The sequence below is a fragment of the Cryptomeria japonica genome, chromosome 11 (genome assembly GCF_030272615.1).
Source record: "Cryptomeria japonica chromosome 11, Sugi_1.0, whole genome shotgun sequence".
In the NCBI taxonomy this organism is placed as follows: Eukaryota; Viridiplantae; Streptophyta; class Pinopsida; order Cupressales; family Cupressaceae; genus Cryptomeria; species Cryptomeria japonica.
Genome location: NC_081415.1, coordinates 132,576,182 through 132,589,833, shown reverse-complemented (window position 1 = coordinate 132,589,833; position 13,652 = coordinate 132,576,182). Strand labels below are relative to the sequence as shown.

The 13,652-nt window shown below is 35.2% G+C and overlaps 1 protein-coding gene across 1 annotated transcript; it reads left to right on the top strand.

Moving 5' to 3' along the window:
• Positions 1–5,136: 5,136 nt before the first annotated feature.
• Positions 5,137–12,292, top strand: LOC131032666 (putative pentatricopeptide repeat-containing protein At1g74580). The gene is made up of 2 exons (XM_057963707.2): positions 5,137–6,966; positions 9,844–12,292. The coding sequence occupies exons 1-2, from the start codon at positions 5,260–5,262 to the stop codon at positions 11,746–11,748; spliced, it is 3,612 nt and encodes a 1,203-aa protein (XP_057819690.2). The 5' UTR covers positions 5,137–5,259; the 3' UTR covers positions 11,749–12,292.
• The last annotated feature ends 1,360 nt before the right edge of the window (positions 12,293–13,652 follow it).

The window sequence follows — 13,652 nt, the reverse complement described above, 5'->3', positions numbered from 1 at the left end:
CCTGAAAAAACCTTAAAAATCATAAAATGTCCTGAAAAAATCTTTAAAATCATAAAAAAGTCCTCAACAAATCTTAAAAATCATAAAATGTCCTTAAAAAATCTTTAAAATTATCGAATCTCTTGCAAAAACCCTAAAAACTAAAACATTCATAAAACCCTAAAAATCATAAAACTCCTAAAAACATGCAATAAACATTGCAATGACACAAACACTTCGGACAAGCATGCAACTTTGGAATTTCAACGTACTCATGACAAGACGACACTTAAATTGAGCAAACAGAACAACATCTGATCAACTTATACACCCGCACCCATCAATTGTGAACAAAAAAATCATTCAACATGAAACATATTGTTTGCTTATTTTCTCTTTATTGTTTTTTATTTTCCTTTTTGGTGACATGTCTTTTAGCTTTTCTGGGATGTCTTTGACTAGAGATTTCATCTCCTGGATGTCTTTGACTAGAAAGGTGAGGATGGGGCATGTTCACTTGTTTGTTGCTTGCGGGATGTTCCTTAGGAATATGACGACACATCTTAGGACATGATCACTTAAGATCATTGAGGACATATTGGTCTGATACACACTAAGGCATTCCTTTACTGTCTGATATATTTTCTTTCTCGCAATTGGTGTGACTATTTCATTTGGGTCTAATTGATATCCAAATGATTTTTTTGCCTTTTGCCATAATAAGCTCGATGATGATACAAGCACTTAAAAAGCACAAGAATTCTCATCACCTTTCATATCCTCTTTCTCATCATTCTTCATAATCATCACTTTTCTCTTCTCATCCTCCTTTTCATCTATCTTTTTCATCATTTCTTTCATCACCTTCTTCATTCTTCTTATTGTAGTGAGATCGATCAAACACTTTATCCAACTGATGCATGTCTTTGAATCTTTAATCTCTTTTTCAACCAACTTGCTTCGTTCAATCTCAATGCCCCCGGAGTCAATCAATCAATCAATCATTGGATCACCTTATCTTGTGCTAGCATCAATCCCTATCAGCTCAATCAGCTTAATTAGCTTATCAACCTGGCTATACTATTCTTTTCCATCAATTGTTTAGTTACGCCTCATCAACTGTGCATTTCCATCAAATGTACATCTCAATCTAATTACTTGCGCAATATCAATCATCCAATCTTTCTCTCCCACGATCTATCGAGAGACCAATCTCCATCAATTTGTTCGATCAATCTCTCGAGGGGGCATAACTAATCAATCATGACCCTTACCAAGACACCTGTGGGGCATATATCAGTTGATCATTTTCTTTGAAACAACGTGACAGGCTGCATTGTCTCAAAGAGGGGCAAAATGTAGTCACATAAAAATTTCCATTAATTTGTCCTCATTTATTTTCAAATTTCTTCGAACATCAGGCGAGTCCTTATTATTACATTATTATTTCTCCATAACTCATTATTCATAATTCCCCTTTTATTATATTATTATTAATATCTTACCATTTATCCATTAAATTTATTAAATAAAACATTATATCATATTCATGCATACGCCTTCATGCATTCACCTTATATACATTTTCTCTATTTATTTAATAAAACCCTTAAATATCCCCTCCTACCACTTACCATTTCCCACTTACCATTTCTCACTTACCATTTCCCATTTACCACTCATCTTGTATTATCCCATATTCATCCCACAACATGAACTCGCCCAGAGAAAATCTATTTAAACAAAGCCCCCTCTATTATTTGAGCATCTCATCTTTATGCGTTGAACTTATGTTAGTTTGCATTCTTCACCATCTTTGCAATTTGAGCACTCATCCACAACTTTTGCATTCAAAATTCATTGCTTGCATCTTTTGAGATCTTTCATGCATTCTTGCATTTCGTTTTCTTGATCAATCACACATCTTTATTTTAAAATTATCTCCATTCACCATAGCCTCTTGTGCACAATGCTTTGAGAGAAAAATCTTAAAAATACAAGACCTTGGTTGATAGGAGAGCAATGGAGGCAAATTCCTGTTAATGCATGTGTGTTTCTTTGTTTATTTTGGCTTTGCATGTGTGTGTTTTGCAGGTACTTCATTGTTGGCTGTTGGAAGAAGCTAAATCCATGATTTAGTTTCCCATTTCCTCCATCTACAGTTTTAAACTAGGATAACTCATGACAAAATTATCTACCTTTAATAAATGTACTAGAATTGAATTACCTTTGGAAAGGATACAAGAACTTATTATTACAAGTGTTTGCAACCTTGGGTTTCTACTCAAGTTTAAAACGTTTCTACTTAACCATAAGTCACAAGCAAAAAAAATTTCATAATCACTTGTCAATTTAGTTGCTACAATGAACATCCCTTTACAAAGTTCCATGATCAATGCAATCTAATATGGCCATTCAAGTAATATTTAATAGACTATCTCCTTCTTACTCATCTATAAATTACAAATAATTCATTGATGTATACTCACAACGTAGTACAAGAAAAAAAGTTACTCATCTATAAATTACAAATAATTCATTGATGTATACTCACAATGTAGTACAAGAATAAAAGTTACTACAAGAAACATCAACATTTATAACCACATATTTTCATTCCATAATCAAGTCTATTTAAAGGAATTGTTTTAAACTTGGATAGATCTCATGACAAAGTTATCCACCTTAAATAAATGTACTAGTATTGAATTACCTTTGGAAAGAATACAATAACTTATTATTATAAGTTTTTGCAACCTTGGGTTTCTACTCAAGTTTAACACGTTATTACTTAACCATGAGTCACAAGTGAAGACAATTTCATAATCACTTGTCAATTTAGTTGCTACAATGAAAATCCCTTTACAAAGTTTCATGATTAATGTAATCCAATAGGACCGAACTCAAGTAATATTTAATACACCATCTCCTACTTACACATCTACAAATCACCAAGATTTTATATACTCACAACGTAGTACAAGAATAAAAGTTACTACAAGAAACATCATAATTTATAACCACATATTTTCATTCCATAATCAAGTCTATCACCATAATTCAAGTATTCATGACTACCTATTTTACCTTCCATGATATTATTATGCATATATCTCTTCAATAGTGCCACAATAATTACAATTCACAATATACAAATGATGGCATGCCATCGACACAAGTATCACTATATAGGTGTTGTCATGCCATTATATAGATTAAGTTAAAATAAGAAACAATGTCCATAAGAAACATTGTCCATCAAAGTACAATCAAACAATCCCATCCTATAATATGCAAAGATTAGACTAGAGTCCACATCTTATCCCCCACCCAATAGTCATCATTAGTAGATACAAACATTGTAGCATGACCATCACAAATTTTAAGTTTAAATGGTACAATGGTAAGGGTTCAACAACATCACAAAAGATACCAAGTGAAAAACCTAACAATTCTTCAAAGCTATAAAAGTAATATTAAATACATTAATTTACATGAGTAATGTGACTTAATAAGTCAATGCAAAGCACATAGTGCAACCTTTAATGCTATAATATTGTGTAGTATGAAAAATACTTGCAATATTGTGGACTATAATAGATGTCACAACTATCCAAAAGTAAAGTTACAACAGATACAAAATCATATGCACTCAACCTCTTATTGCTACCTTGATAATCAATGCAATTGTCATGAAGGTATATTACATTATGTGACAACAATAATTCTACTATGCTATGTCACCACTACACAATATCATTTTGGGTGAAATAATATGGCCACACATTTTTCTTTACTAGCCATTAAATTTTGTAAGTCAATAAAAAGACATGATCGATCCTAGCATAAGTGCTAATAGTATGTATTTCCTGTTGATGGTATCCATTTCAAGACATAAAAATTCTATCCCAAACTTGTACATAATCAATGCCTAGTCACCATATAGTGCTAACTACCACCATTTTACTCCACTACAATATATGCACAGTCAGAACACAAAGATATAGTACATGGACCATTCCATCGTGCCTATACAACAATCCATAACATTATCACGTTATCACTATAAAATTATTAACAAACCTCAAACATAAATCTATTGTCCAAAAATATTGATTATAACAAAAAACATCATCTCTTCATTATCATACTGTCATACCATTCATTGTCATTGGAAAGGTTATAGTCCATACATACCCTAAAATGTCCATACTAGTGATTACATAGGGAGTCCACAATCAAATAGTAATATCACAAGTACCTTGCATTTACATCCACAATAATACATCATCTAATGCCTAAAAAAACCATTGATTCACATGCACATAGAGATAGAAAGAGTCTTTTTTTTTTTTCATAATTTTTGTATTCACAAGACATAATAATAACTCACCAAATTGAAATCATATGTTCAAGATATGATTTCTTTCATAAATTCTTGTATTCACAAGACATAATAATGACTTGCCAAACTGAAATCATATGTACAAATTATGCAAGACTTTAGAACCCAGATACATATTCTAAGCACATCAACTTATTTTCTAAAGAATATCTTGGTTATAAGGGAAAATGCCCAATTAGTGTCCATGTTCCAATGACTATTCATTGGAATATACTAATTAAAAGCCCACTAAAAAATCATCTATTAGGTCAATAGCCGCCCATAATTGAGAAAAAAGTTACTAATGAAGAATTGTGCAGCTTTATTGGTACCCATAGCATATAGTTACTAGGTCATTTGTGCATAAGTATTTGATTATTTGTATAAATTTTGTTGTGGTCAAAGTGAAAGGGTAATTGAGAATATATATCAAATGTCACCTTAAAATGATCACTTTTTTACCCTTGCATGCATAATGAATCCTCCCATATTCGTTGTAACTACACAAATAACTTTAAACTCTTAATAGCACATAAAAAAAATTCAAAATACTCAACTTCTTGTTGCTACAACATAGCATTAAAGCAATAGAGAAGCACAATTCAAGTTATTGCTATAAAATAGGAAACCATATGGAAGAGTGTTGTTTCCCGCCCTTAATATTTAAAAAATAACAACTCAACTACGCAGCTCTAGCGGAGAGCTAATTGCTTTTAGGCTAGCCCTGCACATGATTAATATGAACTATATTAAAAACACTTGGATTTAAACTTTTTCCTTCTCTGTTCTCTCCCCTTTCAATCAACCAAGATTCAAATCTTTAGCAGTAAAATTTCCTTTCTTTGCAATCCTAGAAAACAGTGCTGCAATTGCTTGAATTGTCACACCATCTTCAAATGTCTGCAAACATCGATTTTCTATTGCAGGCCACTAGGATTCTCAATCTTGTTTTGGAGGGGGGACATTACCCCAATGATTTCTTCTCTTATACTCTTATTGAAGATCTCTGTGAGAATGGAAAGCTTGAGGAAGCACAAAATCTCCTTGTAACAATGCTGAACAAGGGACTCAATCTAGATGCAATCATCACCAATACAATGGTACACTACCTATGCAGGGAAAACAAACCTGGAAGCGCTGCAAAATTCCTGATGTTAATTCTGGAAAAAGGCTACAAAATTGACCCCATCACCTTAAAATCTCTGATAGACTTCTTCAACAGAAATGAAAACGTGCAGGAAGCCACAAGCCTTCTGCAAGGAATTTTAGGTAAGGGCCACAAACCCAATTCTTTTATTTACAATATGTTTGTGGGCTGTCTTTGCAATGTGGGGAAGCCTGAAGGGGCCACTACTCTTATACAATGCTTGTTAGACAAGGGGTACAATCCCAATTCCATCATCACTCTTGGCAGTTTCATAGATAGTCTTTGCAAGGAAAAGAAGTTTGATGATGCAATGCGTATGTTCCAGATGATGCTGAATATGGGTCACATTGCTAATTCGACCACCGTTAATAATTTGGTTATGGGTCTTTGTAAGGACTGTAAGACAAGGCAGGCTGCAGATGTTCTGCACAGTATGCTGGAAAAGGGCTACGACCCGGATGAAATTATATTTGATAATGTTGTCTGCTTTCTTTGTGACGAGGGCAGTATTTATCTAGTCCAGGACTTGGTGCATAGTATGTTGTCAAAAGGCCACGGCTTGAATTCTGTTACATGTAAAATCTTGGCAGAAAAAATCTGCAGGAAAGGCAATTCAGAAGAGGCAACCAAGATTTTAGAACAAATGTTGGAAAAGGGTTATATACCAAATGTCATCACATATTCTATAACGATAGTCTGGTTGTGCAAGCAAGGCAAGCTGCAAGTAGCGAGGGTCTTTTTTGGTAGAATGCTAGACAAGGGTTATTACCCTGATGCCATTGCCGCCTCAGTTCTGATCAATTGCTTTTGCAAAGAAGGGCTTTGGGATGCTACGATGGAGCTATTGCAGAAAATGGTGGGGAGAGTATCCATTATTATGAATGCCCCTGCATTTGTTGCCCTGGTGAATGGTAAATGCATCAAAGGTATGTCTCATGAAACTAGGGATCTGCTCATAAAAATCCCTGTTGGTGGTCATGGACATGATCAATATGTTATGTATAATGCTTTAATTCACAAGTTTTGCATGTGTGGTAGCATGTACGAGGCAAAGTTTCTCCTCAAAGAAATTGTAGAGAAAAGTCAGAAGCTGCCTGTTATGGCATATGCTCACCTGATAAACTGTCTATGTAATTTAGGCATGGTTTTAGAAGCCAATAAACTCTTTAGTGAGATCGTCGACAACGGCTATAAACCTAGTACGGTAACATACAATGTTTTATTGGAAGGCCTTTGTAAGCATGGTATGTTGGAGGATGCCAAGACGCTGCTCAAAAAGATGTTGGAGAGGCGACACAGCCCTTATATTTTGGCATACAGGGCACAGACGAATGCTGCTTGCAAGGATCAGAAGTTCAAAAAATTAAGGCTTTTTGAGGAAGTGTTAGAGAACGAACAGGATTTAAGTAATCTTACATATAAAACCTTGGTAGATAGTATTTACAAGCCAGATAAGTGAGCTTGCTATATATACTTAATATTGGAAATGGTAGTGAAGAGATTTGGGAAACATTAACTATAATGGATGTGTCCTATTGATATTGCATGTGGGGAAGCCTGTCTTTCCCACTAAGGCAGACCTGCACATTTGCTTACTTCATGTATTATAATAAGTATTACTCCACTTTAATATAAAGATATGTAACACATGCAAACCGAGCTATATGTGATGATTTTGCTCAAATGGGATGGGGTTCCAAATGACACTGAAATGTCACCTTCATAATGTTACTAACATAAATTCTAGCTGTATTTGGGCACAATTATCTCTCTTTGTATATGAAGTTTTCTATGACCAACTTCAATATATAAAAGAATTTTTTTTCCTATGAAAGCCTAGGAACTCTGTTCTGGATATCAGTTTGTAGAAGTTTAAATCTACCAAAGATGGCAACATATGAAAAGTCTTTTGAAGTCAACAAAGACATGGAGTATTTGCATATTAGCAATAATTGGTAACTAAAATGAATTTGGTTCCAACTTTCCTTGACAGGCATGAAGGCTTGAGTTATGAATTAATCCGCTGACCTGATTCATCAAAAGTACTCCTTTAGTCTTCCACTTGACAGTTCTGATTGGATATGTATTTTAGTTGGTGAAAATGAAAGTTGCACCATGTCTCAATTTGACACAAAATACTCAGTTATTTTTGTTGGATAGTCAAATGGTTGTTTCTAACTTTCTAACACTCTAAGTTTCACAGCAGATGATGAGAACTTTCTAATGGTGATAGCTGTTGTATATGGTTCAGACAAGTATGATGCAACGATTTCAATGCTAGACAACATTAAAGTGTGATACGACAATTTCACTGCTTGAGAATGTAAAAGTGTGATAGAACAGTATTCACTGTGATCAGGATACCTCTTGTTTCCTGAATGTGATATTACTGGGGAAATCTGTTACAAGTGCAACCTCAAGACAATTTACATAGTAGATTTTGATTCCTTTGGACATGTTTGATTGTACATACTACATAGTATGTGCCTTTAGCTGGAGGATGTGTAATGTATGTAAAGAAAAATAAACCATTTTTGCCAGGTCACAATATATTTGTTTCACGTGGAAAAAGTTTGATAAAATGTACTATGTAATTTTTTCACAACAGAAAGCTGGATGTTATTTCTCTGTTGAAATTCATTTACACATAGTCTACCAAGTTAGTGGTGAAGCCAAACTGAGAGTTCAACGAGAGACCTTGACAAGAGGACTTGTGGAATAAGGTGAAACACTCATTGTTGATACCATTTTGTGATCTTGGAAAATTGATTAGAGCTTCAAGGAAAGCCAGACTCGCAATCAGGGAATTGCCAATACATGATAATAACATAGTAGATATAGCTTACCTGCCTATGATATTTTTGGGAAGTTTTAGAGTCATAGATTTATGGAATAAAGGAAGGAAATGAGGCCCCAGGAACAGGTGTTTTGGCTGTTGATATTTAATAGCCAGTTCTGAGTTAAGAGATAGAGGTACCTTAGTAGCAAGCGGGATGGTTTTCTGCTAGGACAAGGCAACCTGGAAGCCACTTTATATTTTTTGGCAGAACAGTTAATTACAGAGACCATATTTATATATGCCCATCTAGCCATACCTTCATCCTTTTGTTCTTATGTTGTCATAAGCCTGACATGAGCAAACCGGTTCCCCCAGGAAACTCTTGCTGGAAGGTGAATCTTGTGGGCCACAGATTTCTTCTTTATTTCACCGAATGCTTCTGATTCATTATCTCCAAACCAATTAAACTATTTTGTACCTTATCATGTACCATGCGGTTTAAATTCCGTGTAATTGTCATAAAATTTTGCAATACAAATGCTAGCCAATCGTTGTTTACGTCCTGCAATTGTGATAATTGTATTTAAAAAAAATGGTGTTATAAAATTTGCTGCATAATTTCTGTTAGAGATTATCTCTTGAGCTGTAAAATTTCTGTTTTCTGTATGCATCTGACTTCTTTTGGGTTTTGGATGCATGGCATGAATCAAGTTTGTGAATGAAGAAATTCTAGCCAAAAATGAAACATTTTGTATAATTCATATTCTTCTTACAATCTTGGGAAGGTCCAGGGTCGTTGAATCCATCAGATGGAAGCAGAGCTCCAATCAGGGCTATTTTCACAAATCTTGCATCTCCAACTAACTTACGTATACTCGAGATTTATCAAATTAAACGTGTGCTAACTACAGAGAATGTGGGCAGATGCATAAGAAATATATCCCACTAAGAAGGGGTATTTGTACTTTTTTAAAAATCGAAGTCTAAACAACTCAAAGCATGCTATATCTAATGATTCCCACCCGGTTGCCCCAACGATTTGATGGGGTTATTTCCGATACAAAGAATAAGTAAGTCAGATGATAGTTGCAAATTCAATGAAGTACTACATAAATGTTTGATAATGTGATGGAGAAGATTCGATAAATAAGACTGTCACTCAGATGCCATCCATGGAGCGTTTAATAAATTATTGTAGAGGAACCTGCAAGAAAGTAGCGTTACAAGAAACATTCCTTGATTTCGTGTTTTCGTCTACATCATAGTTAAGAGAATTTTCATATCCTAAGAGGGCAGATGTAAAATGTAAAATTATGCCTTGCTATTTTACTGACAAAAAATTTCTACCCGAAGATCTTAAAAGTTTGAGTGTGGTTGTGAAGATTAAAAGCAGAATAGTTAAAGTTGGGCGAAAACTTATACCTTATTGATTTGCGAGTAGAGGGCTTCGAATACTTCTTTGAGGCGAAAAGAAGTAATCAAACACGAAGAAAGGAATTGTTTTGATTCTTATTCACGTTTGTCACTGTGGTGAAATTGACGCTCATGCTATAGGGTCCTGAATTTTATGTCAGGTCAATACAGGCAATTGGGTATTTTAAATTAAAGCGGGTAGGCTTGTTCATGGGCATTTGTTGTAAGATCTGTTGCATGGAGCACGATATCATTCCTTCATTTCACAGCAAGATTATGGAGAGTGGCGCTTTTGTAATCTCTGGCTGGTTTCTTTATGGGTTTTTGTCTACCTGTTTTGTATCTCTATTAATTATCTACACGCTCAGGTATATAAGCAGGGTGCGAAATATTGTTAAGAGACAGCTCTCCAGATGTTTGCGTTCCTCACTGCATCTAATAACTCCAATTGATAATAGTCTCTCACAAGCTTCTAGACTTTTTAATCTGACCATTGAAGGGAATCATTCTCTGAATTTGTTCTTCTTCCACACACTCATTGAAGATCTCTGTGATAGTGGAAGGCTTGAAGAGGCTGAAAATCTCCTCCAAACAATGTTGAACAAAGGACTAATTCCTGATGCAGTCACCACCAATAAATTGATACACCAGCTTTGCACGGAGAACCAGCCCAAACAAGCTGCAAATTTTCTGATGCTAATGCTGGAAAAGGGATATCAAAGTGAGCCCATCACCTTAAAATATCTTATAGATTGTTTCAGCACAATGGGCAACATGCAGCATGCTATTAAGCTTTTGGAAGCAAGTCTGGATAAGGGCCACATACCCAATTCTGTTATTTACAGTACAGCTGTGGGTTGCCTTTGCAATGGAGGAAAGGCTGAAGAGGCCACTGCCCTTATACAATGCTTAATGGATAAGGGCTACAATCCCAACACCACCATTACTCTCAATAATTTCATGGACATCCTCTGCAAGAAAAAGAAGTTCTCTGATGCAGTGCAGATATTCCTGATAATGTTGGATAAGGGTCACATTAGTGATGTGACCACCATTAATAATTTGGTCATGGGTCTTTGCAAGGACTGCAGGACAAAGCAGGCTGCAGAGGTTTTGCATAGAATACTGGAGAAGGGCTGCGATCCAGGTGAAATTGCCATTGATAACCTTGTGGGTTTTCTTTGTGATGAAGGTGAGTTTCGTCTACTCTTGGGCTTGGTGCATGATATGTTGTCAAAAGGACGTGTATTGAGTCCCATTACATGTAATATGTTGACAGAAAAACTTTGTAGGAGAGGTAATTCAGAAGAGGTTATGAAGGTTTTACATCAGATGATGGAGAAGGGTTATGAACCTAATGTTATCACATATTCTATAATGACCGTCTGGTTGTGTAAACAAAGGAAGTTGCAAGAAGCTAGGGATTTCTTTTGTGGTATGCTAGAAAAGGGTTACTGTCCTGATGTCATTACATCCTCAATTCTGATCAACTGTTTTTGCAAAGAAAGGCTTTGGGAAACAGCATTAGATCTGTTGCATAAAATGGCGGGGAGAGGACTTATAATTAACATTAACACTCCCACTTTTGTTGCCCTGTTAAATGGACAAGGCGTGAAAGGCATGTCTCATGAAACCATGAATTTGTTCGTGAAAATTGTTGTTGGGAGTCACAGACATGATCAATATGTTATGTGTAATGCTTTTATTTATAAGCTTTGCTTGCAAGGCAGTCTGTCTGAGGCAAAGTCTATCTTGAAGGAGATTTCAGAGAAAGGCCAGAAGCCTCCTTTAATGGCGTATGCTCACCTGATAAACTGTATGTGTAATTCAGGCATGGTTTTTGAAGCTAGTGGACTCTTTAGTGATATTTTGGACGATGGTTATGAGCCAAGCACCGTAACATACAATATTCTATTGAACGGGTTTAGCAAGCAAGGTAAGTTGGATGATATCAAGGGATTGCTAAAAAAGATGTCAGAGAGAGGACACAGTCCTTATGTCTTGGCATACAAGACAGGGATGGATGCCCTTTGCGAAGATCAGTAGTTGCAAAAACTAGGAGCTCTTCAGGAGAAAGGATCAAGATTTGTTTGAATAATCTTAATTACAAAGCATTGGTGGATAGCTTCCACAAGGCAGATAAGTGAGTTTTGTTTATATATTTAAATTTGGCTGTTAAAAGTGGTGCTGATGAGATCATCTGTATTGGTAAGAAAAAGCTGTGGATAGTGTCCCATTGATATTGCAAGCAGAATAGTTGTAAGGAAAATTTGGCTGGACAATTCATGGGCATGTTGCATTGATTCATTTTAAATTTTCAAAAGAAGACGACTTATTCCTCGCCATTATTTCAAGGTTGGTTAGATGTATGCTGGTTCATTTGCTTGGGGATCAATTCGGTATCTCTATGTCTCTTAGCTCTCTATCAATTGGGGTTCATTTGTGAACATAATTAGTTAGATGAATGGATGTTGGTTCATCTATCTTTTAGTTCTCTATTATCATGATGATGGATCAGAGAGTGTGATCCGAAACATTGATAAAATAATTTAGACAGTCTAATCCAGAAACAACATCAAAATTTAAATCATGGATGGTGGAAATCTTATATCTTTAATTCGCTATCTAATCACTTTTAAGCCAAAATTGCAATTGCTTGCATAAAATGATTGCCATTTGTAACCTACGTGCTTGGGAAGCATTCAATATCTTAGCTACTGTGTTGTGTATAGTGGTACATAATTGGTACTTTGTGTACCAGATTTAATGTATTGATTTTTGTGAAATAAGGATTCAGTAGTTTATTATTTACATTAAGAGGGAATGCAAAAGTGAACAATGCCATAATATATTTTCAGTAGATGCATCTGCCTGGTTTTATAGTCTTGTTAATTGTTACTTCAAATCAATCTTGACATATGTTAGATTCGACGACAAGACAGATGAGTCAATATAGGATTAAATGTAACAATTTCTTAGACTGGAATTTTACCTTCTTAAACTTGATGTCATACATTCTAACTATATCTCTTTGCAGGACATGGATGCCGCATACTGGCAAGCTTGGGAATTATATTCTCATGACTAATGGCTAGCACTAGCAGAAGTCCATATATACCAACATTGGCATATTTGTTTAGTTCGAACTGGGATGTATTAATTAATCAGTTGAAATGACTGATTTTGAATCATCTATATTAAGTAATCAGTTAATCAGTCCAATTCAACTTTTCTTTTAACGCATGAAGGCTTCGCTATAAAGAAGGGATGGAAGCTTCAAAGCAGATGATTACAGTCGTAATCTAAAGCGTGGATTTTGATATGTTGCACAAATCTGATTAAACAATAAGAAGAAATTGTGATAGAACAGCATCAACTTTGGGAAAGAGAAGAGGGTTTCAAGGGAAGTGAGACCTACCACCATTTAAGGTGCCTTCCATATGAGATTCCATGGAAGCCCATTTATTACTTGCATATGAATTTTTTAATCAAGAGTTTCACGAGATGGGTTTTATGGAAGCAAGGAGGGAAATCTAAAGCACGAGCAAAGGTTGGTTTTCTAGTAGTTGAGGGTTTTCCCAACGGAATCATCTTTCGTGATTAAGGCCATTCACCATAATACCACCTCATTTGGCACCCCCGAGGCTCCTTGTAATTTTTAATCAAGCCGTGTCTGCATTGTTTGCTCTTGTTATAACATACTATTTGATATGAAACAATAATGTAAAACGTCTCATGATGTTGACAAAGATCCAGTAAAATTGTGTCATAATGTAGTGCATGAAGACATTAGAACGTGCATAAGATAGTAGTTGCAATTAAAGAATGAGTGTCAAAACAAGTTATGCATGAAGGTAGACAAGGTTGTGATTGGAAATAATAAAGCGCACACAACTTTCTATGATACCAAAAGTTGTCACCACATGATGTGCAAGATCATCAAAATATAT